The sequence below is a fragment of the Rhipicephalus sanguineus genome, chromosome 9 (genome assembly GCF_013339695.2).
Source record: "Rhipicephalus sanguineus isolate Rsan-2018 chromosome 9, BIME_Rsan_1.4, whole genome shotgun sequence".
In the NCBI taxonomy this organism is placed as follows: Eukaryota; Metazoa; Arthropoda; class Arachnida; order Ixodida; family Ixodidae; genus Rhipicephalus; species Rhipicephalus sanguineus.
Window position 1 is genome coordinate 27,274,190 of NC_051184.2, and position 26,364 is coordinate 27,300,553.

The window sequence follows — 26,364 nt, forward strand, 5'->3', positions numbered from 1 at the left end:
CTACTCGTTCATTTCGAATATTTCGAAATTTAGAATGACTTAAATTCGTTTCAAAGCGAATTTGAATACTGTAATATTTGTTCGAATATTCGCACAAGCCTACTATTCACGCAAGGTGTACCCACTTTAACATGATTATGCAGCTGTGCTGAGTGGCTATCTAAAGAGGGGCCTCTACTCGAGAGATGTTCGATTAGGTCAAAAACTTTTGTGGATACGGCCCTACGATACCATAGAGTAGATGATAGGCACCAACTGTCTTCAAAAAACGAAGTCCACTACAATAATGTGGAGTGCTTGCGTACCATGAACTGGAGACCAGGCTCGTCAGTTCCAGGTGCATTTTCAGCAATAGTGAGCAGATAGCCAATCTAAATAAAAGAGAGATCATTTAAAGGCCCATGGAATGTTTAATATTTTAAAAACTACATATATAGTACTAAAAAACCACATACTTGAAATCAGAGCAGAAATATAAAACTCTGCAAGTTTCATCGAAATCGATCAAGAAATAAAGATAGAGTTCTGAATCACAGTGTTGCCCCTTACGTTTACACTGCGGTTTGCCTTTAGCAAGACGATACAGGGGCACAAAAGATACATCATCTGTTGAAAGAACATGACGGTTCCCATTTAGCAATACATTGCAGCATGTGCAATTGTGCATCTTTGTTTTGTAACACCAAAGTCTTGTTTAAGCATCAGAACAAGCAAGCACGCGAAATCGTGGAAGCATTTCATATTCACTAAGCTGGCGATATGTCCATCAGTGTCCCATCTATCGTTCTTTAACACAAAAGATATCTTTTTTTAGCATCATGAGTTAGTTATCAGTCACGTTTTGTTTCTCCCTTTTGAACCTGTGGTTTTTCCTTTCTTGCTTCGTACAGAATTTATGCTATTTGAATACTAGCACAGAGCGTTTGTGTTATTCTTTACTGTCATTGCTAAACCACCTTCAGTTAATTAATTTTGATTTGCTCAGTTGTTCCTCAGCTAAACTTAGATCTATATTTGTGTAGAAGAAAACTAATTTCACTTATGCTGGCATCGTGCTTTTGTATGTTCTTTCTATTGGGTTATTGTGTATTACTTTTATTCTGCACTAATGATATGTTTTCGTTTGTTTATTGACTGTTTTTCATAGCTGTTGCCCACAAGCCATTCATTACGTTGGGCTGCGGACTAGTCAAGCTGCCTCTCGGCAGCTTTTTCTCCATTGTCCTCCATCCATAAAATTGTACACGGTGGAAATAAAGATTTGACTTGATTCATGGGTAGTTGTAGCCATCATCTGTTAGACTGTGTCTTGTAAATTCAGGTGATATGCAGTTGGCACTGTACTCTTCTATATAAGTGTTCTTCCTTTCAATAAAATTTCAGTTGTGAGTATGCACTTGTCCTTGTGCGTTCTTTCTTCATCTCTGTTAGTGTTGCACTACCAAATCATCAAAATGGGATCAAACCAACTCGCCTAAATGTCTACACTTCTAAAGGACATGAAAGCCCAATACCTGTGGCAAGTAAACGACCTGGCAATCAGTGATCTCAGGGTCCAATTTCTCCAGCTCTCCGTAAGCAATGCGGGTCAGCAAATCGGGAAGACCATTGTAGACACGCTTCTCTGAAAGGTACAGGGGAGCATCAACAACAAGCATTCTCAACGCACGCGAGTGCCGCACCAGATGACGGAAACATCGCACTTACTCTCGTCGAGCGTGCTGTCGATGCCCCGGTTGACGACAAACCGCTCTGCCGCCTGCGATTCCTCAAAGTCGAGCTACAGTGAAACGGAAAAAAAAGGGCTCACTCAATTTTTACTGCCACCGACGTGGAAATATGCGTGTCATACCCTCTCCATAGTGCTGAGGAGCATTATGGAGAACTTTGTTTCTTCACTGACAGTGTTTTTACTTAAAAGCTAGCAACCTTTTACCAGCCCTGAAGAAGCTTTAGCTAACTTTTATAATAACTATTCTGATTTATGAAATTCCTGCATATGCAATGCTGTTCTCTGTCATAGCATCAACAGTGGCTGGGAGGTAAAATTTTTGATCGCCAACGTACATGCCCGGAGCTCTAAATCTCAAAGGACACTGGCATTATTTTTCTCTCATACTATAATACTCTCTCAAAGCCCTCTAGGATTCCTGCAACGCACTACCAGTAGGCACTGACAAACTTGGGCAGGCATCAGATTGACTGGGGGAGCGATCCCACAGGTAGTGCTGTAAAGAGCAGAGTGCAACTGCTACGAGGTGATGTTTTCGCATCACCTTCTTCTTTGCCTTGGCCAAGCACGTCGACGCGGACAAACTTGTAAACTCACCGTTTTCTTGATGAGGGCGGTGATTCGCAGAAGGTCCTCGATTCGTAGAGATGTCATCTGAACAGAAAAACGACATGACACAGCTCGACATCAGCCTGACAAAGCAAACGTGCCATCCCATAAACTTTTGCAAATTTGCAAATTTCTCCAGGATGCAAAAATGGGGGATACCAGCTTTTTTTAAGTGTTTACCATGATTACCCGTTTTTCAGGAATATGCCTACTTTGTTAACGGTTATTTACCTACACATGTAGCACACAAGCGGCATCAAACTGTGAACACCAGAGGTTGACGAGCAAAACTACGCTTCTAAGTCACAGAGATCTTTTTTAAAGGCTGCGCTGTAGATTCAATGTTTTTTTTTCAAGAACTTTTCCAAAGCAAGTACTCCTCTGGCATATATAATAGTAGGTTGATTTAGAGGTTTATAGTAGTCAGTCCTAATCAAATTGTGATCATATACATATTTATGCTGAAGTCATTCGTGTTCTGTTTTTGCATGAATAGAATCAAATATCAGGCTAGAAATATAGCACAAATTTGCTTTCAGTGATGTTCATTTCAAGCAAAGAAAACTTATACTTCTGACGTGGCTCACAGAGAGCAATACGTCGAACGACTCGTTGAAAATGGTAGTACCTTCAGCAAAGTGATTATACAGTAGAACCCCGCTGTTACGTTCCTCACTGCTGCGTTTTCCCGGCTGTTACGTCGTTTTCCGCCGGTCCCGGCATAGCTCCCATAGGATTCAATGTATTGGGAACCCCGCTGTTACGTCGTAACTGTCGGACCGTTCCCGTATGATACGTCGCGAAGTGCGCTCGGAGCCGACCGAGTGACTACCAAAGAGAGCCGCCATGGGGCATTTTCACGCAGCTTGGCCTCGTTTGACCGTAATATTAGCCGCATGAGAGGCGCAAGCAACAGAATCTTTCAATTGATGCAAACTAAAGCATGGCCTTCGAGATTCAAATTGCAAAGATGGCGTCTATGACGTAACTGCCCGCGAAAGCAAGGCCTTCGAGATTGGCATTTACTATTGACAAAAGCATAGCCTTTGAGATTTGTATTGCACAAACATGGCGTGTATGACGTAATTGCTTGCGAAAGCAAGGCCTTCGAGATGGCATTCACTTCTGCCATCGCGTCGGCGTAGACTCATCATCATCGTTATTTGTCGGAGAGCGGGAGGAGTTCGAGCTGGTTGGAGCTCGCACGGTCGTGCGTGCGGTTCGCGGTCGGACTCGCCGCGCCGGTCGTGATTGCGTGTGCTTGGTTCTTTCATGCCTACAGCTGTTGGTGTTAAAAAAAATCACATACGTTGATTACATTTCTGTGGATGAGGCCGTCCTAAGCTCCGCGTTTCTATCCATCGACTAGATCGCGGCTGAGCGCGCCAATTTTCGTGCTGCTCGTAAGAATTGAAATAAAATTCTGTACCACTAAATATTTTGCCGTTTTTCCTGTTTTTCGGCTCTTACGTTTCCCGTCTCTTACGTTTATTTCCTGCGGTCCCTTCAAAAACGTATCAGCGGGGTTCTACTGTATTCGACAGTACGCTGCAAAACAAAGTTGAATGAAGACACATTTATTACACAGGAGGTTCAACTCATCCAAGCATCAACGTATCTTGCTCTTTTTTTTGGCACTAGTCGACACAACTTGCAAAAACAAGTGGTGTACACAATAGTGTATAAAGCGTGTCAAAGGGCTAAGATGACGCAGTGAGCAGCAGTGCCAGGCTTCCAAATCAATCATCAAGCTTACCTTCACGAGGATGTCGATGCTGCTGTCAGACGAAAGGCTGGAGTGGCAAATGCCGATGATGGAAACCACATTTACAAAAGTCTGCGGGCGAAACGAAAGGATAATGTGTAAGCCAAATTATGCTGGAAGTAGTACTTATCAGCTGTTTCCTATCATTACAATATCTGCTGGATAGTTCTATCCATCCTTACACAAGAGAGGCAGATATTTCACACTCTTCTCAAACCACAGTTGTAGAGTGTAGCAACAGTTTGAGGTATCCGATGCCCACATCAGGATGCCGTAGTGCGACAAAACAGCGAGAATGCTTAATACACATATCAAACAACCATTCATGTACAATTACAAGATAGTTTTACAAATGAGACAACAGTTGGAAGTATAAGAGAATATGTCAAAACACCAATCACCCTAGTTTTTCGCATATAACCCATGCCAAAAAACAGAAAAATGTGCTTAAAAAGTGGGGGTGTGGGTTATATGCATAGCGTTTTTCTTTTTTGTAGAGTTGAAGTTAGGGTTGCAGGTTATATGCAGGGGCGGGTTATATGCAAGAAAATATGGTACTTCCAAGTTTAAATTAGCAGATACAAAATTCCAGAAGAGAGCATCAGTAGATTCTGTATCTTCGGTTGTATGTGTTTCTGGCATGTATTGCATGCTGCGCAAATACTACACTCAAATGTAATGGGTCATTATACATCATCACTCGGTGGCGATGTATAATAGGGCCAGGGTAGGGCACATGCTGGATACAGGAGAATCTCAGAGATACGTTTGGCTGGGATTAACGTTGGCCGGGAGCAAAAAGAGAAACATATCAGGCCGAGAAATGTATTATGCAGAATCGCATCAACGAGATTTCACTGTACAAACTGTTACGAAAACGAAAATTTGGTCTCCAATGTACTGTAACAGTCAAGAGGCAATTACAAAGCTTTCCTATGAGAAGCGTTCTTCACCTTGTAAATTTCCATAGAAATTACATGAGCAAAGCATTAAGAATGAGCACTTTGTCAAACAAAAAACATTATTGGCAACGGTAGCAGCTCCCAGCATTCTACATAGGACTGGAATTGTTTGTCAACATTCCACGCAAGATGCCCAAGTTGTCCCATGGAATGATACTTTCTTTATTGTTATAGACGGCATGATCTTTCTCACTGTTATTGGGACCATTACCATCCAAATACAAGGCAGATTCTCATGCACCGTTCACTAGAAACTTGCTTGTTAGCTATTTATCAAACAGCTGCACCGTCAATCACACACACATGCTCTGAGAAAAGGATGACGTTACTCTGCAGCTCTATGAACATTGCATGTGAAATTAAAGCAGAAATAGCACAAACACAGCCCCGTTTGTCGGCATAGTGTTATTTGCACATCCAAGATGCACTGCTCAACAAGTCCAAGTTTCAAGGCAACGCTTTCAAGGCACTACTTTATCAGAATCTGTGAACACTGCAATGCTAGAGTAACAACTTGGTATATTACTCAGATACAGGCCCATAGCCAGGATTTTTTTTCAGGGGGGGGGGGGCACTTGCTGAAAACACTGACTATTTGAGAGAAATACCTATTTTTATTATTTAATTTTGGTAAAAACACCTACTTCACCAAAATTTTGGGCCACGAAATTTCGCATGGCTACGGGCCTGCTCAGATAGGTAATAGATTTAACAGAATGCACTAGAATGCACCAGTGTAGGTGACAGAGTGTGCTAGTGTAACTGAAGGCCGATCACACACCTTGTAGAATGTCTTCCATTCGTTGACGGTGGCAGCCGCTTTGCTCATCCGCATGAGAACTCCCTTTAAAAAAAGACAATATAGAGAATCGTGTTACAGAATTATTCTTTCAGTAAGCACGTTTTCTTTTTGCAAAACAGCGATAAACATCCACAGGCCCTAGTTGCAAGGGCCCTAACAGAGTTAACTTTAACACTTATGGAGCAGGATGAACAGACACTAATGGGACCTTTTCTACATTTGGCACTGACAAATAAATGAAACTCACACAGAGAAAGTGTTACAAGCCCACCGCTAAAGTATTGTCAAAGAGCCTGGATTCCTGTCCTGAGGTAACGGAAGCATACATAGGCGTGCGCAGGGTTCCCCATCAGGGGGGGCTAAGGTTCATCGCAGACCGCCCCCCCCCCCCATTAAGTCAATGTACAAGGCAGATTTTACTTGCAATGTTCAAGGGGGGGGGGGTGCCCCCGCCCCTGCCCCTCCTCCCCGTGCGCACGCCCATGGAAGCATAGTTGCATAATGATCCTCATCACTGTGAACATGGTGTGCCGTTTTCATAGTTCTAACCCTAACTCATGCTGTTTTGCAGTTTTAGCAACTGGATACACTATTGGTGCTTTTGCATACTTTCTGACTATAACCCTCAGTTCTCGGGCAGCCCATAATGTGTAACACTTCAATACCTCTTTGTCCTCATCGTTTTACTTCAATTTAGTAGCACTCAACGTGTTGACAGCTGAGGAAACCATATCACAGTTTCTTGCAATTCCAGCTCAGCAGATTGTCTTGCAAGAAAAAAAAAATAACTGATCACTAAACACTATGCACAGTTTAGGCACTAGTAATTAACCAAAGCGGACGTACCGACACATCTCTGACGTTTGCCAAGCATTCTCGCAGGCTGTTGACAATGGGCTGGTTGTTTGGGACAGTGAAAAAGGCGACAGTGGCCTGCCGTGATTGGAGGACGCTTAGATCTCTCGTGGGTCGGCAGAAAAGCTTTCTGTGACCAAATAGAAACAACAGAAGTTGGTGCATTCTACAAACAAACGCTGGATACAGTTATATACTAGCTTCTAAGAAGATGATTCCAGTGACAAACCAAGTTTTTGTACTAAGCCTCTAGGCTAACGTGTCCAGCATTTCGTAAAAGCATTTCTCCCTCTTTTTTGTGAGAGCGAGTGGTTCATTAAGAAGCAACAATGTTCCCAATTTGTAACCATCCTGCCCTATACAGTAGTTATGGTAACCAAAGTGTACTAATAGTATGCATCACTGTCACAGGAGCTCACTCAACTTCAGCTTTTGCTGGTTAGTACATACAGTGCCTATAACTTATCGATTCTTGAATATATCCCTTTGCATAGACTAGGATGACGGCATTTTCTTACTTTGGCATTTCTTCTAATGAAGATATTTGGCTAGCTTGCCCGATACATACAATTACTAAGTGGTTCTTGATATAACGCTCACCTCAGCTCCCTCGATCCAACCTTCGATCTACAGCGGTTGAATAGACCTATGAAGAGGGAAAAAAATAAAAACAATAAAGGCTAAGCTGATAGTGCTCTGCAGTCTCAAGGAGGTACATTTGACAAGGTGCAGCTTTTTTAAGTGAGCCAAAATGTGATAAAACACTACTGAAACCATCAAGGTAAAACTGTGGTATAGGCTCCTGAGATTATGATAGCAGTGATGCTACCAAGGACTTCTGATTTGGAGCAATTTTTGGAGCAGCAAAATTTCCGTTTTGGAGCACTTTGGAGCAGCAAAATTTTCATCTTGGAGCACTTTGGAGCAGATAATTTTGCATCTGGGAGCACTCTGGAGCAGCGAATTTTACATCCTGGAGTGCACTACAGAAGCATATTGCATTAACATTCAGGCACCTGAATATTATTATGGGGCTCTTATGTAGGCTAGAAATATTTCGATTCATGGCAAATCTTATGGTAAAAATCATCTCAGGAGCATAGGCGTGCGCACAGGGGGGGCAGGGGGGCGGCCGCCGCCCCCTAATCACTTTAGAGGGGGGGCGCAAAATCTGCCCTGTACATTGACCCTTCTAGTCACCTAAGAGGGGGGGGGGGCACAAAATCTGCCCCATACACATACATTGACTTTGTAGAGTGGGTGGGGGGGGGGGGCGCTGCGATGAACCTTCGCGCCCCCCCCCCCCGATGGGGAACCGTGCGCACGCCTATGCTCAGGAGAACTCCATATTTCACTCGCTAATGAAAAAATAAGGGCTCATGCAGTTGAGTGTTCTGGATTAACCTCTTCGGCGATTATTTTCGACACTAGCAAATAAACAGAATACCGGGTCAAGAAAATTGTACTTTATGAAATAGCACTCTAAATACACCTATGTGGTTATCAGCAGACATGACAAACGCCGTGATGTACAGCAGTGCCTCAATCCCCAAGAGCCACACTGTCCCTGATGCATTCTCCTAAGACAACCCCAAGACGAAAGCCAGGTTCTTTTTCTTCTCGATCGACGGGTTGATGCTCCCCCTCCCTCTCTGCAAGCTTACTGCACCTCACCTGGTTTTGCGCTAGCTCCATGATCGGCGCACCGATCACAGAAGCAGTGTAAAGTGACGATGTCATGTGATGGCGTCATCACGTGACATCACGATCGATACTAATGACGCCATGATGATGTAACAAGTTTTGACGATCTATGACGTGATGATGACGCCATAACATGATTATTTTTGCATCAATTGATTGACGCTGCCGACGGTCAATTTTCGTGTTTGATAAAGCATCTGAGGCTTTCGCATTAATATTGTGTATTGAACGTTAACAGCCTGGCCTTACATACCAAACTGTCCTCCACCATGGCACCTCTGTGCCATGCGCGAAACAGCTTCGCTTATCCACTTCACAGAGTGAAATGGCTCCTCAACTTTTAAAAAGATTTTATTGTGATAGCAATTATATGGACACTCTCGGCGGACTTCTGCCGTCGCCGTTGCCGTAATTTTCCGTATAAAGTCCAAATTAATAACATCACCACGCACATTCTAGCCGTGGGTAAAAGCTCGCGAGCGCTGGCGACGAACGCGGCTGAAGCAAAGATTAAACTAGCCGGCCGTCTGTCTCCGTCGCACGGACAGCGCATGAGAACATCTTCCCGCGTGCGGGTCTGCCGTCGATTGCTTATCAAACAGAGAGGAAACGCCCCGCCCGTCTTTCGTAAGGAGCATGAAGAGACGCCAGGGGAGCGGAGGGGGGGGGGGGACAGCATCGTTCGAAGGGAGCAGTCGCTTGCGCGTGCGCTGTCTCGAGGCATCAGGAGATGGCTCGTAAACTTGCTGTGCTCTCAACGCTTACTTCGCGTTTAGAGAACTCGGAGCAAGAAAACGCTTAGGTTCCTGGAGCGGCCATATTCCCTTAAACCAGCATTTTGTTGAGTTACACGAGATCGGATCCAAAAGAGTTAGCTGCTAGCCTTACTTAGTTTAACAATACAATTTTTTTGGTATCGCATTAATTGCTTCGCCCTTAAGTGAAACTGAGTTTTTTTAGCCGTTAGCTATTGAGCCCTGAAAGCGAGGGGTGGACGTGTAACATGGCGTAGCCGCTTCACTATGGGCCGCCAGCGATGGGCCCGCTACTGACAGCTGCGCATTTGCGGCTGCTCCGACCAGGAGATACGCCTTTACTAATGAGATGACATTTTTAGAAAAGCAAGCAAAAAATTCGAATTGGAACCCTAGCACGTGAGCTCGAAAGGGCAGGGCCTTTTAGGGGGTATTTACCGCAGAGTGATTACAAACTCGGGCGTGCTGGTGGAAGGAATTACGAAAAAGCTCTTCTGGATGAAGATCCATGGATAAAGTATATCTGAGGAAAAGTGTCAACGCGTTTCCACCGTTCGCGTGCTCTTCCATAAACGCGAAGCAAGGAAAATTCGATATTGTCCCATATATCTATTGCGAGCGATCCCAGATTTCATTCCGCCATGTCCGGAAACAGAAGTGACAGACATTTTAGCGGCACGCATGTAGTTATAACTGAACAATGCTTTCCTTACGTGCCGTGCGACGCTTGAAACGAGCTACCAGCAGCGTTTCTGGAACAGACGACGTCCGCCGATGAATCGCCGTCGCACTTTCTCGCTACCAATAAGCCTAGACGTCACGAGCCTCTGCGGAGAGCGCGTTTTGCTGTCGAGCCGACTTGTAGAACAGAAGCTGCGTCGGCACCGTGCACGGCATCGTGGCTCACTCGGAACGCACGCGCGAGCGCTATTTATTCAGCGGAATAATTCTTGGTCTATGGTTGCGACTTTATTGGCAGCCCCAAGATCGAGCTGCGCATGCTCTGACGCGCCGGCGATGCGATTGCCGGTGATAGACGCCCCCAAACCCGAGATTTTGGCGCAGTTTGGCGCAATTTTTGTCGATATTATCAGGATGGCGCAGTAAATACAATTTGGCGCACTTTGGCGCAGTTGGCGCAGGAGTGGAATCACTGTGATAGCTATAGCCAACTAATCATGATAAAAATGTTAATTTCATTGCACTTCAACACACAAGGAAACCCAGTTTCACGAAATTTAAAGTATTGTAGTACCACACCACCCAACACCATCTGCAAGAGTGCCGTGCCTGCCAGTGCAGTTCGCCGATTTACTGAGGACAGCGGCTTTTCCAATCACATCCTCCCAGAGTGCTAACAAAGACGTACTTGTCTCTATTTACAATTTTCCCATCGTTTATGCCTTTTCAGTCATTACCAGATGTTGAGAAACTAGCGAGTCAACTCACTCGTACTCACATCAACCTGCAAGTTTCAGTTTGAAAGAGCCCGGCTGGGTAGAATTTCAGTGAGTCTGAGCACGCCCCAAGCAAAAAAACCAAAGAGATTTGTGAACAAGTCTGAGCAAGTTCTGTTTATGTTTGCAGACCTATCGTCATAAGTTCCATGAGTTGTGGACAATGCTATGATCACAAGCACTAGTTACAGTGCCTCACCAAATAAGGAGAGACCCTCCTTGCCAGCAATGCCAAACTTGTAGACAGAAGGGTGCCACTCCTCCTTGAATATCTGCAGGCAGCTGTTTGTTGCAAGAAAAAATGAAAGACACAGTTGTCAGTGAAACAAGTGGGAGAGTGTGGCACTTCAATTCAGACTGAAGGCTCATTCGCACCATTGACTCACAGTCATCGCATGACCGAGGTGCTTGCAAATAATCGAAGATGGTTGCTTTCGTCAAAAAGCAACTGTATTGGCTCAATCACTCGCTGCTTGATTTTCAAGTCACGCGACTGCAGTTGCAAACCTTGCGAGCCAATCAGAAGCGCAGGAACAGGACGTCCATCCTTTTTTGTGGTGATTGCAATGCGAAAAGACGTGAACACGACCAATCGTGGGGCCTTTTGTTTTCCCAAAGGTAGGTCGCACTAGCAGCACTAGCGCCATGACTTGCTTTGTCGCTGCCAATCGCAATCGGTTGTGTGACCTCTATCATTGAGCCATAGCCTTGAATGAGCCATAACCGGTCATATAATGATAATTTTGCGCACGCAACATGAGAACACAGATGAAAAGTTCAAAAGGACCAGCACGGTCCTTGCGAACTTTTCGTCTGTGTCTTCGTGTTGCGTGCGCAAAATTATCATTGCGCAGTCAAACCAAGTAGCCCACCTTTCCGTTTTATACCCGGTCATAAATTGCTTCAGCTTACCCTAGTGTCATCTGGCTGATGCGGATGCGATCTTTCCTGAAAGAAAAATTCTGTACTGAGAAGCTCGTAACAACATGAGAATTGAACCAAACCCTAGTTTCCCACGAAAATCACCAGAGGCAATTCCGGTGCCGAGATCGTGTGGCTACCGCAAACACGACATGCATCTGGCTTGACATGCATTTATGATGATTTATAATTCTTAAAGCACTCCTAGATCCCTAGACACAGCAAGGCAATAGGACTTTATGCAAATGCATAACTACTGCAAGCTCTTGCTCTTACAATGCAATATTCTATTGAAGGCATTCAATCTGCAAAGTCACAAAAGTGTTTAAAGCCAGAAAGACAAAGCTTGGGCAAATCCATGTACTACTGCCCGTGTGCTTCTGGCTAGCCATTGACACTAGCACTACAATTTCTCTTAATAATTTTTGCAAGAGAGACTATCGCGTAATCGATGAAAAATCATTGAACAGGTAATGTCGCTGGAGCCAATTCTTCGACACAGTGGCCTAGCTGAGGGGGGGAGGGGGGAGGTTCAAACCACCACCACCCAAAATTTTTCAATTTTGCATGTGTATATATATACACATGCACGAACACACGTAAAGTATGGTTAAACCCTCCCCCCGAAAAAAATTTCTCGCTACTTTACTGCTTCGACAAGTGGTTTGTCTTCATCAAGGCAGCGACTGCCTTTCTTAGCAGCGTGTTTATGTATGTATGCTTTGCTCTCTCTCTACCAACCTCAAGTGAACATGAGGAATTCTCGTGTTCAGTTGCTGCTCACCATGTGATGTATTTCTTGGAGAATTACAATGGCACGATTTTTCTCAACCACAGCAGAATCATGACTGAGTGCAATGCCTCCCCTCCCACACCTTTACCTGTCAACATGAACAAAACCCCTATACAATTTGGGTACGTGCACCCCCCTCTTCCTTTTCTTTCTTTTTTCTCCCCCTTTTTGCACACCAATCCAGTAACAAACCATTTTCAACGATTTCTCATCGCTTCAGGCCTCCGTCTTCTTCTCAACTCCTGTCTTGTTTGGATTTCTATCATGTAAGACACATGTGGCCAAATGACATCAGAGCAATGTCTTCAAAACCTTGCGAGCATGGTGTGATGTGCATCAGACATTTTCAATTGTTAAGACATAGCACAGCTGTATAAGTGCCTAAATTTTCCTTTGGGCAGTTGATGATGATGCCGAAATGTGAATGAGGGCTCTCAGCTTTTGTCTGGTGGCCACCTGCGATATTACCATTAAACCATTCGTACTAAAAAGAAAGTTCTAACCTTTTGACTGTTACATGCTAGTCGGATGTACTGCTTTATGCTGCACAAGTGCTGATGGTCTTTCTCATGGAGTACAAGTGCTATGGATATAACTTTTGCAAGCCTGCAGAACTGAACAAAAGATAATGACTAAATAAGCTTTTACAAAGAGTGCCATGGGAAGTTGATATAATCGGTATTCGATTTAATGTACTGACGGCCGTAATAGCCCAAGGCCACTAATTCGGGGGCCCCGTGTAGAATCTAGGGAAGTGTTCTGTGATATCTAGGCATAAAATCACGAAAACTTCTATCAATGAGGTTGGCCTAACACAAAATCACGAAAACATCACATTGCCTCTCCACTTACAAGCTGCATGTCACAATGCCTCGAATCAGATTGCTGTCCTGTGAGCTTTGGAGGCAGTCAAGCTTGCACTGACCAAGATAGTTTATCAAGGCACCAGCAGACCTAACCTGAAACAGTCCAAGCAAGCCCCTTTATTTTCTATTGAGCCAATTAACACATACCAGTGATTGATTAAGTGATTGAACACTCAGACTGTCCCTGCCCTCGGTGTGATCATGTTTTTAGCGCTATATATGTCATGCGGCACATTAACATTTCTTGTGTTTTACCAAAGCTGGAATGTGGCCGCTACAGCTGGGAATCAGACCTGCAACATCATGTTCAGCCGCAGGAAGTCACAGCCACCAAGACATTATGACAGACACATATCATTATGATAGTACACAGCCAATAGCCATTTACTGGTGCTTTACACTGTATATTAACCCAGGATTTGAAGAGTGGGGTTTACTTATAAAAATTACATGACAGAACATGAAGCTTTTGTTTTAGCTCAAATATTGGCAATTTTTCAATGTACAGAAAGGTACAACCAAGATCACAAGTTTATGACAACATTATGACACACACGGAATCATTTGTTCACCATATTCATGCGGAGTTTCTTGAATGTCCCCACAATAAGATTTAACCAGCAACATTGATGTGCAGCATTACCTTGTCTGCACTATGACAACACAGTTCCCATACAAGGTTGCGCGTCGTTTGAGAATATTAGGTTGCTCTTAGAGTGATCATGGCACCCACCACAATTGCGTGAGAAATAAAGTCTTACCATGGCAATGGCATTGAAGTCAATTAATGATGCCATGAAGACGTAGCGTGCCTCGTCAGAGAGTCCACTCGGCATGTTGGGCAATTTCAAGTACAGAAGCCTGTGCCTGCTGGGTTCGTATGCTATTGGGAGCACGAGAATTCAGTATACAGGCACGAGCGAACATACGAGAAATTTAGGAACTGGTCTCACCAAAGTCCTTGAAAGGAAGGGTGCGAATAACCTCCTTGTTGTAGGACCTCGTGTTCGACGAAGCTTTGTCGGACGACACTAAGAAAGAAATCGGACGTTTAAGTACGTACCACACAACACTGTGAAAGCCAAGCTGGCCCTTACGGAAATCGTTAATGGCCTTCATCAACTTCTCGTCGGACTTGGCACTCAGAAGAACACAAGAGGGCCTCACTTCTCGCAGCACTTGGCGTATGAAGTCAGATTAGTAAACGAACAAAACGTCACAAGCCAAGTTGTCTGCAAACAGAACTTACCGGAGAACAAGAGGGAGTGTACCGGCGGTAGATCTTCTTGGTCAGGAATGAGGTACATCTTGCACGTGCTGCTGTCATAGTAGGCAGCTCCAAACCTTCTCGATGACCATGCGAGGCTGAGAATGACCTTAAATACGAGTAAAAAAATAAGAATGGAATTGAATGTGTATAGAAGAGGGCGAGACGTGGGAAATAAGTCAACGGGCGTAAGCATACCTGCGAAGGGTCATCGTCACTTGTGGTGGTTTCGTTCTGCCTATCAGCAGTTGCCACAGTTGACAGTGTTGTGCTTTGCATGGCATTGGCGAGTCAATACACTACGAACAGTTTCAATGAGATTTAACCATTACAATCGTACAGCAGCGTGCTACGCAAATGTGATTCAGACACTCCGCACAGCACGCACTGCCTCTTAGGTTGCAGACGAAAAATAAGATCGAAATTTGAAAGCATCAGAGATTTACCAAATTTGTAAAAAATGCTGAAAAAAATCAAACCGGAACTGTTTCTTGCGTTAAAAACAGGTAATTTATTTACAGAAGAAAAGCTCTAGAGGCAGATGTACGTGCGGCGGCCCGTCAGTCCAGAGTCCCTGAAATGAACATTAAATTATAACTGAAACTGTCATCAATACTAGCTTGTTAATGACTTCAAAAGTGCGCAGTTTTGAACACGAACCTTCCAAAAAAGCGAATGCTTCGACGGCTTCCACGGACGAATCTGCGAAATATGAAAACGATCGACACTCAGTTTAGCATGTAGTACACTCCACCAACTTGTACCGCGCTATGGCGAAACATAAGTATTTACACGCACCGACGTCCTTCTTTTGCATAGTTTTCTTTTTCGCTTGTCGCGTGAACGTGTACGCTTCTTTCGCCAAGGCGCCAACGAACAGTTCCTGTAATTACACCGGACGGATGGCAGTACAAACACACAGCATCTCTACGCACATCGAAAAAGCGAGACGCGATTAACTCACCGTAGCTTTCGCGACCAGGAACACGGCCTCTTGACTGGCGAGCACAACATCGGGGTCGAGCTTCATGATGTTCTTGACTCGTGACAAAGGAAAACGGCACAGTTTTTCCACTTTTTCCGCGTTGTTAGCGCCGTCTTGCTCGGCGTTTTGCTCAGTTTCCATACTAGCGGACATTTTCGCGCGCCCGCCAATCGCTCGCCATGGTTAGCGACATGCCATCCGTGTACAATCAACCGCTTTTACAAAATAATACAGTACTCTTTCTTTAAATATGGGTAGGACTATAAGCCTTTAGGTTCAGTAAGGTCATCTAAAAGTTTCAAATGTTGATCAATGCGAGCACAACTTCGTTCGAATTTCTCAAGCACAACGGAGTCGCGATCGCTTCACGAGAGACGCACTCGTCAGCGACATCAAAACCGAAAACAACGCAAGATGGCTTTTCAACCGCCGACAGCCCGGCAAGGTATCGCGAGATTAAAATGTTTTTCAACTTCACGTTTAGCCGATAATCGAGGGATGCGTTCATGCCATCCTCGAGGAGTTTCTCGACTCCGGTCACGTTGTCTCAATTTTTGTTTGCAGAGCTTCAGAACCGCAAGATTCTCGAGGAGCTTCAACAGAAGAAACAGCTGCTCCTCAAGCAGGGCCAAGTGAACGCAAGGTTTGCCCACAAATGCGAGCTCGGCGACCGAGCCTTGTTTGGACATGACATTAACACGGACGTTTCGCCTTTCTCTTTCTTTCTTCATTACAGCCCAGCGGCGCTACCTTCTGCGGTAGGTTTGTATGAAAGAAGACTTAGCTGTTGCCAGCGCGTCTCCCGCTTGTAAAAAAACTATATACTCTACCTGCAGTAGGTTAACTCGACTGAAGACCTCCATAACTTTGTTGCTATGTTGCTGGATCAACTAGGGTAACGTGTCAAGGAGGTATCGTGTCTTTGATAGCTGCATGGATCGTCAACAAAGCTCAAAGACGCGGGTTCGATTCCCGCCCACCGCGGCCGCCTTTCATTGTGAGCGAAATGCAAAAACACTCGTGTACTTTGATCTATGTGCATCTTAAAGAACCCCGAATTGTAAAGGTAATGTGGAGCCCTCCATTAGGGTGCGCCTCATAACCGTAATGGTGAATGTGTCACTCAAAACCGCAACCATTTGATATAGAGGCGCGAATCACCATTTCGCGTTGAAGCTGTACCATCGGAAACAAAATTGTCCAGGATTTTAGAGATTTGCGGAAAAAACCGAGTTCAAGTCACTTGGTCCGAGAACGTAGTCGTAAATTACCAAAGTCCAGGCCTGTATTAATCTTGCAACCTACGCATTTATTCATTAGATTAGATGGATCATGCACTAATAGAGCAGAAATTCACAATTTGTCGTGGCATCCTTGTCCTGAAGACTTGACCCCTAGAGTACATCAGGTCAAGCTCCTAGTGATTCAGCAAATTGCGGTACTGGAGTACTAAATCTGGACTATAATCTTTTAAGGACTGTGAGGGCTATGAGTAGCCAGTCAGTACAGTTCAATTCAAATAGAATAATGTATCGATACGAGTTCATATGTTGAAGAGAAATGTAATTTGGTTTAGTTGGAACAATCCTCTTGCACCAGTATGAAGCGCACTTGCAAGACAAAGGGCACCAAGAAAATACGGATGCAGCTATCTGTTCCACCTGACACTTATTGGATACCTGTACACATATACACAAGCCTAAGGATATCTATGTGTGCAGCTAAACATCAGAGAAAAATCCTGCATGTATCCTTGGTGTTCTTTGTCTTGCGAGTGCACTTAGTACCAGTACGGCTTCGTACATTGGCTGGAAAGCTGACCAGCACACTTTTGGGGCTTCCAGACGACGGCCAACACGACAGATGCCCATGCACTGACCACGTCGCAGAGGACGGCGCTTCAACACGCCCACTCCAGTTCCGTCGGTTTCTTCATACCGCAGGACTCCTCGTTTGGCAACCTAATACTGCCCGTTTTGCCGCGGTTTCGACAAGTGATTGTCGTTCGCTAGCAATACAACCTTCAGGACAACAAGTGTTCTCACTGTCTCGCCTTCTTTATTGTCCGAGATTGGAATGCAACATGATACATAACCGATGAACTTGCAACGTGCTGCCCATTCGCTCTCCTGTAGCGCGGAAGGCAAAAATTTTAACTCTTTGGCACGCATTGCTCGAGTGTGCTCTAAAGCAACTTGGTCATGCTGCCCCGTGTCCATAAACATTAGACCCAAACCTCTATTTCAGCTGTGCATGAATGAAAGTAGCTCCTGCTCTTGAATGCCAACTCACAAATTAACGGGCATTAGTTCCATAATGCAGAGGGCCTAGTGGTTTGGAGGCGTGTTTATCAGGCAACTCCTCGCAACAGCAATTGCTAAGAAGCATTAGTGAAGCAGAACTAGATTGGTCAAAAAAAGGGGCATTGCTTGCCACTCCGTTCAGCAGTAATTACTGTATTTACTTGAATCTTAGGCCAGGCCCCCATTTTAAGCCGACCCCCGAAACTTAATCATTGTACTCGAATCTAAGCAGACCCCTCCCCCCCACTTTCGCACATTTTTTCGAAAAAAAAAACATCAGCTTAGATTCGAGTAAATACGGTATATATGAATTTGTGGAACATTAGGATTCTTGCACCCAACGAGAGAAAATACTCAATTGCATTTGTATGCTTTCCGAGTTTCCAATTACTACTCGCCTGCTGTGATGGTTTAATGACTATGGCATTGCAGTGCTAAGCACAAGGTTGTGTGTTCGAATGCCGAAAACAGAGGCCGCATCTCATTGAAGGCAACACGCAAGAAACGGGCCATGTACTTAAGTTTAGGTGTACACTGAAGAACCCTATGTAGTAAAGGTTAATCAAAAACCCCTCCTCTACCCTCAACGTTATGACACGTTTCATAAGCAAGTCTTGGTTTTTGCGTGAAAACCTCCTTCCTTATTTTTATATAGATTACAACTTGCCGTGACCCACCAGTCAGTCATGACTTTTTAGCTATATTACAACTCACTCATTAGTTGTGTATCTTTGACAGAAATTGTTTTGCAAGATTTTTCAACTGAAGGAGTGAACTCTTTGCCAGCATTGAATTTTTTCGGCTGATAACTTGCCGCAACTTACGCGTTTACCAGGTTGCTGTGAGCACACTCAAATTGCTTCCAATGTTATGCTGTGCGCACATGGCAATTTGATGCACGGTTCAAGTAGTACAAAGTTGATGCACCTCAAAATAAAGGAACTGAGCTTCTGCGTCTATTCTTTTGTCTGTGTGCAAGTGACAAGCTGAATGTGTGTGTGTATGTACATGAAAGATGCTTACACATCCAGGTAAATGAAACACATTTTTGTGATAGAATGAATAACATGTGAATAAAAAGCTCCAAACTAAAAGGCTTGCAGTGCACAAAGTGTGTACTCGTGGACATTCTTTTCGTTGAGACACCAATGGAACCGCAACAGAGATCTCCACGTTAACTTGTGTTTGTACTTTCTGAACATGACTAGAGCTTGCCGGAAAAGCTACATGAACTAAAACACACAGCGGACAAACTTCAGTGCTGTGTCCGAGTTCTGAAAAAGGACAAAAAGAAAAGGTTTCAATTACATATACCACTACAAGGAAACACACACGCATGCTTTTGGGCACGACGTACGACGCAAGCAGGTTTTTGACAGCTTTATTTTTCTATAAATATCGCGTACACAATAACCCGGCAAATCACCCTACCGAAACAAGCTAAATTTCGAACACAACGTAAATACTATGTATGTACAGATATGAATACACTCTTTTTCACCCCTGCAAAGCCTAGGTTGTTATTTCCTCGAGTATAAAACCAGTTGCAAAACAATAAAATGACCTTGTGATACACAAACTGCAGGTAAAATGAAGATCAACGCAAAATAAAAATCTTACAACTGCAGCGACACATCATTCATTCAATTGCACTTTGGTAGAAAAAACAATGCATCTCAAAGTACATGAAACAACGGCAGTGCTTGCTGAAATCTCGTCAACGGTTTCTAAAACGCCATAATATTGTGTATATAAAAGCGTGCAGTTATTAACATAGACTGATGATATATATCCTTAACAACTCCTCGGATAACGGAAGAGATTTCTTTTGTGGGATATGCCGGCCGGACATGGAAAGATGCCATATGCTGTCTTGCCAACTTTACACAGTGCAGCAAAGACCCACACAAATGTGTAAGGCTTGTGTCACAAATATGTGCTGTCTGAGCGGCTGCGTATTCTTATGAGAGTAGGGCACTTGCCTAATGGACACCACTAATCCTTTTATACAGCTTTCCATTCAACAGGCACCATGCAAACAATGATTAGAAGTGGAGAGTGGAAAAGCCTTTCTTGTGGTTCTCTGTTCTGGTTGGGCAAAGAGGCCCGTAGCCTCTGCTGCACTGCATGCAATTAGCAAGCTAGCGTAGCAAGAACCCATTAACATTAAAAAAAAGCTGAGCCTCGCGTAAAATGGCTGCATTGCGAAAGATGCCATAAAAACTTGTGCAAGCTAACAAAGCAGTCGCAACAACATGAAGACTTGAAAGTGGGCAATGTGGGTGAACGTTTTTGTAAAAATGTTGGCCACAGGGTGGGCCTTGCCTTGTTTGCTTGTACTGTACAGTCTATCGCTGCACAGCTAACAAACAAAGACTGTATGTGAACTACTTTGTTGTGGTTGCAGGAGATTCTAGCATTAAACAGTGATATCCTTTGCAAGTGAGCGATTCTTCACTCCTAAAAAGACTTTAAAGGGCCCCTAAACCACCAATGAAGTCGAGAATTCATTATATATAGTGTGTGTACAAGTTCACAACAATGTCAAGCCAAAATAATTTTTTTTAATGATACCGCACTGGCAGAGTTAGAGGAGTTTGATGATCGACAACACAGCTGCCACTCGTTTATTGCTTTTCTTCGTTCCTCTCAGCCTGGCCAGTCTCACCACCTCACCGGGTACTTGTTTAAATGTCACATGAATAACGTGCCACTACAAGCGTCATGTTCACGCTTTTTTCTGGTTTTGAAACGATATATATTTCCAGTTATGTTAACTCCATATTTCGGGGTTGCCCGCTGTTGCTGCCTTTATTTCTAACACAATGCGCGTGTTTACTATAAATAGAAAGAAAATGTTTGGGGATTGTTTGGGGGTCCTTTAAAACCTTCAGCGGCTGAACAGGTTGGAACACGTTATGGGCATTCGCCATGACAGCTTGTGCTCCCGGCAGAAAAACGTTGCTTCACAAAGTTAAGATTGCAGCTGACACAGAAATGTTTACCACCTGTAATGCTTTTACCTTAGCTCTACTACATTGTATGGTTGAAATGAGAAGCCTTTTTTTTTATAAATCTAATATTTACATGCTCTGGAAATGTCGTACAGGTGTCCACAGCGGTCATAAAAATATATGCACAAAATGGCATGGGCTGTTTCTACACAGCGATACGGTCCACACAATATCGATGATTTAATGTTACAATTTGCAGATGTGCGTAACTGCTGCTCAATAGTACACTTTCGAGTTGGCATACATCAAGCGTAGTTCCATTAATGTAGGTGAACATTCTAAAGTAGCAAACATATAGTATAATATGCATCAAACACTGCCGGGAACAAGGCTGCCAGGAACAAACTTTTGTGCAGTGTGCTGGGCGTGTAGATAACAACAAGCACATTGGTGACATGATATGTCCGTTGCAAACAGTGTTAGCAAGACTTCTAAAACAGTAAAACATTCCTAAACTCATCCTACTGCAATAAGTGATAACCAAAGCATTTGGAATGAGCTACATCCATAAAACCCTGTTGCAGCTATCCTCCACGTGTCTGCATTCCAAGACGCATTTTTCAAGAGGTGCCAATATGTAAAACCCACCACCACCATGGCTTGAAGGAAGTGAGCTAACATTCCGTATTTACTGACTTGTAACGCACACCCTGTCTTCGCAATTAGTAATGAAAAATGCAGTGCCCTCGATTGCGACATGCGCTTCGATCTTCAATTCTTCGCCCCTCGTCACATTCTGACGATAAGTAAAGAGACGGCGATTTGCTCTCGCGCGGGAAATGAAAAATTTGTTGCCATCGAGACACAACAATGTCCACAGTAAAAAGAAAACTGACCATTCGTATGCAGAGTTCGAATTTGGAGAGCGCCTATCGCAGGTTCACTTTTGAGCTTGAAAAACAAGTGCACGTTACAGTTGAGTAAATAAAGTTATTAGCTGACACACCTACACCGATTGCCTTTTAATAACAGTTGTGTAATCGCTACTGCACTCTTCTATTTTCACCGACTATATAGGCACCAGCTATTAAGCAAAACATTGGAATGTTGGTACAAGCAAGCACACCACGTACAGAGAAGCAATGATGATACAGAAAAAAAAAAATGGTGTAGTGAAAACACAAAGAGAGATGGCAGGAGACTAAAAGCTACAGGATGATGCAGGTATGTGGCGCTCGAGCTCCAGGCCTTCATGCTGAGCGGAGGGCACGGGACGGTCGGCTGACCGAGCACTTGCGGTAGCTGCGGTCGGTCAAAGGTAGGCTGTGCTCATGCTTTTTTTTTTTCTTTGTCTGTCCGGTTATGTCGAAGACACACACAGGCTCACGCATTCTCACTCAAAGAATTCACTGCAAGCACAGAAAAAAACAAAAAGAAAAGAAAGCGCTGTGGGTAGGGTGCAGAAATTAAATATTCGCAGTTGAATATGACAGCCAGAAACCCTACTCGAATGCACAAAACATGCAAATCTTTTTTTTTTTAATGCGGCTACTACAAAGGTTGCATGACATTAAAGACTAACGCATGATAAGGGGGTGCAATTAACAAAACAGTTCTACCTGTTCTGTCAAGATGACAACATTGTCGACACTCCAGTAAGGTTACTTTAGTTCACTTTCTTTCATCTCTGCAAACTATAATCTTTACAATATTACAAGGCACAAAAATCGATTAATGAAAGATTAGCTCAGGACTGGTAAACAGCCTCAAGTATACAGGATGTATGAACAAAGACACCCACTATTTTTGTATTTATGAGCACACTTACTAAGTGGATAGCTTGCCACACATATTCTACACATGTGGTAAGAATTAACACTGCTCGATCAAAGAATTAACACAATGGCTGGGACACAAGTGCAAGTCATGCATTTGTCATCATGCAGCAACACACCACCAATAAATAAGAAGCGTGACAGCAGTACAAGATTACGCAAGGTTAACGTGGCATGCTGACTGCACACATGCAAGTGATAATACTAATTTTGACAACAGGTCACTTGCAATGCAATGTTCAAGCAAATGCAAATGAACAGTGCATGTTTGTAGGCACACATACCGGTAGAATCTCAGTAAACAAAAAACACTTATAAGAAATTGCCAGCTAGACGGAACTGCCTCTAATTTGGTTGCTTTTGTATTTAGGTGCTGCACCCTGATGCATCTTTCTTAGTAAACGAAATTCCTTTCACTACATGAAACAATATTGGTTCCAGTGTGGTGTTTTTTGCTTTTTTTTTGCTAGGTATAGAAGTTCCGAGGCCATTTTTGGTGACACAGAAAATGTTTTTTGTTGGCTTTCAATATCACGGATTGTAACTCTTTCCCAGCAGGCCTGTTCCGAGCGAAAGTCCACAACAATTTTGGCTTGTTAATGAAACGTGCTCCTTTAACAACAAGAAAGACACAGAACAAAAAATAGGCATGTCTTCGTTGTTGCAGATGCACAATTCAATTAAGACACATCGGCAATTTTTCATTTTTTACAATTTAAACTATGCATCCTATGCTGCTCACATCGAAGAAAGTGAGCTGATTAGTCAGAAAGATGCAATATGTTTTTTTTTATTTTTCTTCACTGAATCAAAATAGTGCGGTACAATGGAGAAACGAAAGGACACAATAAATAAATCTACAATATTTTCGCGTACGGGACCTAAGTTGCAGGAAAACTTCAGGCTGCTACCTTGATCCAGAAAGCTTTGTCAATTACTAATAAGGTCATGCCGGTAATACCGTACCATTTATGCTGCAGTATTATTACTATTCTGTGTAAGTGAACCAGGGTCTGAAATCATCCTAGCTGTGCAAGTCGCTCGGTGCATACAGCAACGTGATGAAAATGGCTAATACAGGTCTTGCAGACTAAAATGGTTATGTGCCAAGCATGACAGTATGGTTATTGCCGTACTTACCGGATGACAGACCTGACCTGTCAAGCACCCTATCGCATAAACTGAACTGTCAAAAAGAACACCTGCTTCACGGCAAACACGACAAGCCCCAATTCAGTAAGCATGAGTAGCAAAGGAGATTAGAAGCAACGAAATGGTGCAAACACAAACAGATGAAAAGTATATGCTAGAATAGTCGTGCCCGAGCCTAGGCACTCTTTAACCCCTTCAGGGTTTTCACCGTACATGTACGGCAGAGCTTCCTGGTACCAAAGGGTTTTCGTCGTACATGTACGGCATAGCGTTTATTTTTAAAATGCACGCCTTTTTCGATCATTTCTCTTGTTTGGCCTGTGCTTCCACACTTCGGGAATATGTGGAATTTTTTTCATGCGCCGATGTCTCTCCGTTGTATTTTTTTTTTTCGCTTTCCCAAAATGGCGCGCCGCCCTATCGCTTGCCCATCCGAGCGCGTTCGCGGTGCAGCTGGTTTAAAGTGCGCGCCTTTTTCGACGATTTCTCTTGCTTGGCATGTGCTGCCACGCTTCGGGAATACGTGGAATTTTTTTCATGCGCCGATGTCTCTCCGTTGTTGCTTTTTTTATGCTTCGCAAAATGGCGCGCCGCGTGCCGCCTATCGCTTGCGCAACCGAGAGCGCCCACGGCGCGGTTTGGTTTCAAACGCGTGCCTTCTCCCATTTCTCTTGCTTAGAATGTGCTGCCACACTTCGGGAATACGTGTAATTTTTTAATGCGCCAATGTCTCTCCGTCTTTTTTTTCTTTCTTTCCAAAGAGGCGGCGGCTTGTAGTCTCGCATCAGAACGCGTGCACGCGGTCCGGCTTGTTTCGGTTTCGTCCTTCGGGTGGTTTTCGCTTCTTGCGCCCGCAAAGCTGATGGCTGTTTGGTTTCTAATCTCTCAAAGGGTGACCGCTTGTTACTCTCTCATTTATTGCACCCCGGCGCGCGATTACATCTGTTTCCGTGCGGCGCTAAATTACACAAACGACGCCGCTGTGATTGCGTTTCCTGTTTAGGGGTCTCGGAAAAACTAACTACGTCTTGTTGGCGATAAGACGAAGTATTACTGTAGCTTTTTCACTCGCTTTGCTTTTCGGACGGGAGCAGAACCATAGGTTTCTTCCGTGCGCTCACTGACGCAGTTCGCTTACGCTATGGAAGCGCGCGCCGGTTGCGCTGCTGCCGGTGAGTCGAGCAGCGATTCTTCCGATGCGGACTATTCCCCAATTGCCGAATCAGAATCTGATTCATTGGATTTCAGTTCGTCAGACGATAATTTTTGACGAGTTCAGACTCCGATGACGATCAAGGAGCGACACCTGAAACGGGTGCGCGGGGAGCCATGCTTCAAAGACTATCACACACTGAAAAGTTTTAAGTGTTAGAGCACGAGCGTTTTCTAACCGGAAACGTACTCTGGTGCGCTTATTTTTGTATGTCTGTGAGCTATGTTTAATACAATGCATAAGTTTTATTCATAAAAAACTGTGAAGCTTTTTTTAGGAATCTGCTTGATTTTACTACGAATAAACCATATATATGTATGTAACAACAAAACTGATTTTTTTGTCACTTTACGGTCACGAAAAAAAATTTTAGACAATTTTTTTCTTAAATAGGATCGTCTGAAAAATTTATTTCAGCAATAAAAAAATTACACATTTTTGGACTGGATTTCGCGAAAAAATTCGACCCTAAAAGGGTTAAACGGGTCATAAACCACTTCTCCGAGTAATGATCTAATGACCTCATTATCGGAGTTTACTGCCTCCCGAATCAATTGGCGCAAAAATTTCTCAAATCCGTCAAGAACGAGCGAAGTTACAGGGGTTTGGTGCACGCTCTCCAGCGCTTTCTCTCTTTTCTCGTCACGACGAGTGCACTGGAAGTTACACAGGGAGGGATGGCACAGGGGAAAGAAGTTACGTCAGCACGCGTCATGAAACGCGATCGCTCTCTCGCTGTGATTCGCGTGCGGCGCTGGCAAGTGGCGACACCTTGTGGCAAGAAGCACATCTGATCCGAACGCTGCTCTCAATTTATGTCGGCTATCGGCCAATGAGGATGCCATGTCTTTTGTGACGCGGAAAAACAGATACGCGACGTCAACTGGCAGACACGGCCCACCGACAAAGTGAGAACCGTCCTCTGTTTGAAAAGAGGGCGCCAGAGAAAATGGCAACTTCGCGCTCCGCTTGTAGCCTTTACACGGTGCGCACGACTGCAATATATGGCTGAGCAGTTCATAGCCGTGTCAGCTTTCCGCTGGATGTGTTTTTTCAACAAGCCCAAGGGGTGCTTCATGACCCCTTTAAAAGGCCCCTAAACCACTCCGTATTCAAAGACAAAAGAGTGGTTTCTTTCTCGCCTTCACTACCCTTCCTACAGGTGCTATCTCATCCTCGCCACTTATTTGTTCATAAAACACGCGTACAACATCAGCACTAAGTGTTGAGCCTATCTGGATCTCGCAATTTTAGGCTATGCGCTGTTATCTCTGCTTGCACAGTCAAAAGTGTACAAAACAAAGTGAAATCAGTTGATAACGAATAACAGTCATGCGAGACAAGGAAAAACGAGCATGCGACTGCATGACAAAGCAGGGCAGGAAACAATTTACAACTGATATATGGAATCTCATACTATATGGAACAATCGAG

The 26,364-nt window shown here is 44.0% G+C and overlaps 4 protein-coding genes across 8 annotated transcripts in view; 1 reads left to right on the forward strand and 3 right to left on the reverse strand.

Annotated features, from left to right (window-relative positions):
* Nucleotides 1–14,928, reverse strand: part of LOC119405404 (mutS protein homolog 5) — a 33,306-nt gene extending 18,378 nt beyond the window's left edge. Inside the window, exons 1-16 of the mRNA XM_049419388.1 lie at nt 14,687–14,928; nt 14,471–14,597; nt 14,319–14,399; nt 14,175–14,252; nt 13,983–14,104; nt 13,208–13,314; nt 11,554–11,589; nt 10,841–10,923; nt 7,326–7,371; nt 6,717–6,855; nt 5,850–5,912; nt 4,098–4,178; nt 2,330–2,386; nt 1,708–1,780; nt 1,515–1,624; nt 306–371 (exon numbers count right to left, since the gene is read on the reverse strand). Of these exons, the coding sequence (XP_049275345.1) occupies nt 306–371; nt 1,515–1,624; nt 1,708–1,780; nt 2,330–2,386; nt 4,098–4,178; nt 5,850–5,912; nt 6,717–6,855; nt 7,326–7,371; nt 10,841–10,923; nt 11,554–11,589; nt 13,208–13,314; nt 13,983–14,104; nt 14,175–14,252; nt 14,319–14,399; nt 14,471–14,597; nt 14,687–14,767 (1,350 nt within the window). The 5' untranslated portion in view covers nt 14,768–14,928. The remainder of the gene's footprint in view (nt 1–305; nt 372–1,514; nt 1,625–1,707; nt 1,781–2,329; nt 2,387–4,097; nt 4,179–5,849; nt 5,913–6,716; nt 6,856–7,325; nt 7,372–10,840; nt 10,924–11,553; nt 11,590–13,207; nt 13,315–13,982; nt 14,105–14,174; nt 14,253–14,318; nt 14,400–14,470; nt 14,598–14,686) is intronic.
* A 47-nt stretch (nt 14,929–14,975) lies between these two features.
* Nucleotides 14,976–15,682, reverse strand: LOC119404838 (DNA polymerase epsilon subunit 4). The gene is made up of 4 exons (XM_037671512.2): nt 15,453–15,682; nt 15,287–15,371; nt 15,149–15,190; nt 14,976–15,062 (listed from the first exon to the last, which is right to left on the reverse strand). Exons 1-4 carry the CDS (start codon nt 15,624–15,626, stop codon nt 15,049–15,051), a joined length of 315 nt encoding a protein of 104 aa, XP_037527440.1. The 5' UTR covers nt 15,627–15,682; the 3' UTR covers nt 14,976–15,048.
* Nucleotides 15,683–15,797: 115 nt separating this feature from the next.
* LOC119404837 (SOSS complex subunit C homolog) lies at nt 15,798–17,582 on the forward strand. The gene is made up of 4 exons (XM_037671511.2): nt 15,798–15,918; nt 16,038–16,116; nt 16,210–16,231; nt 17,318–17,582. The coding sequence occupies exons 1-4, from the start codon at nt 15,888–15,890 to the stop codon at nt 17,483–17,485; spliced, it is 300 nt and encodes a 99-aa protein (XP_037527439.1). The 5' UTR covers nt 15,798–15,887; the 3' UTR covers nt 17,486–17,582.
* Nucleotides 17,583–17,809: 227 nt separating this feature from the next.
* Nucleotides 17,810–26,364, reverse strand: part of LOC119404834 (protein Hook homolog 3) — a 36,657-nt gene continuing 28,102 nt past the window's right edge. For 4 of the 5 annotated variants that reach the window (XM_037671508.2, XM_037671506.2, XM_049419032.1 and 1 more), the window contains one exon: nt 17,810–19,050. In XM_037671508.2, coding sequence (XP_037527436.1) covers nt 19,032–19,050 — 19 coding nt within the window. In that variant the 3' untranslated portion in view covers nt 17,810–19,031. Of the gene's footprint in view, nt 19,051–19,140; nt 22,140–26,364 lie in introns of those variants that run through there. The other variant, XM_037671507.2, reaches the window with a different exon arrangement.

Excerpts from the sequence above, each read along its gene's own strand:
- LOC119404838 (XM_037671512.2), bottom strand. The coding sequence starts at position 15,626 with ATGTCCGCTAGTATGGAAACTGAGCAAAACGCCGAGCAAGACGGCGCT. Across the intron at positions 15,372-15,452 it reads TCCTGGTCGCGAAAGCTACG|GAACTGTTCGTTGGCGCCTT; the intron begins GTGAGTTAATCG and ends GTGTAATTACAG. Across the intron at positions 15,191-15,286 it reads TATGCAAAAGAAGGACGTCG|ATTCGTCCGTGGAAGCCGTC; the intron begins GTGCGTGTAAAT and ends CATATTTCGCAG.
- LOC119404837 (XM_037671511.2), top strand. The coding sequence starts at position 15,888 with ATGGCTTTTCAACCGCCGACAGCCCGGCAAG. Across the intron at positions 15,919-16,037 it reads ACCGCCGACAGCCCGGCAAG|AGCTTCAGAACCGCAAGATT; the intron begins GTATCGCGAGAT and ends TTTTGTTTGCAG. Across the intron at positions 16,117-16,209 it reads CAGGGCCAAGTGAACGCAAG|CCCAGCGGCGCTACCTTCTG; the intron begins GTTTGCCCACAA and ends TCTTCATTACAG.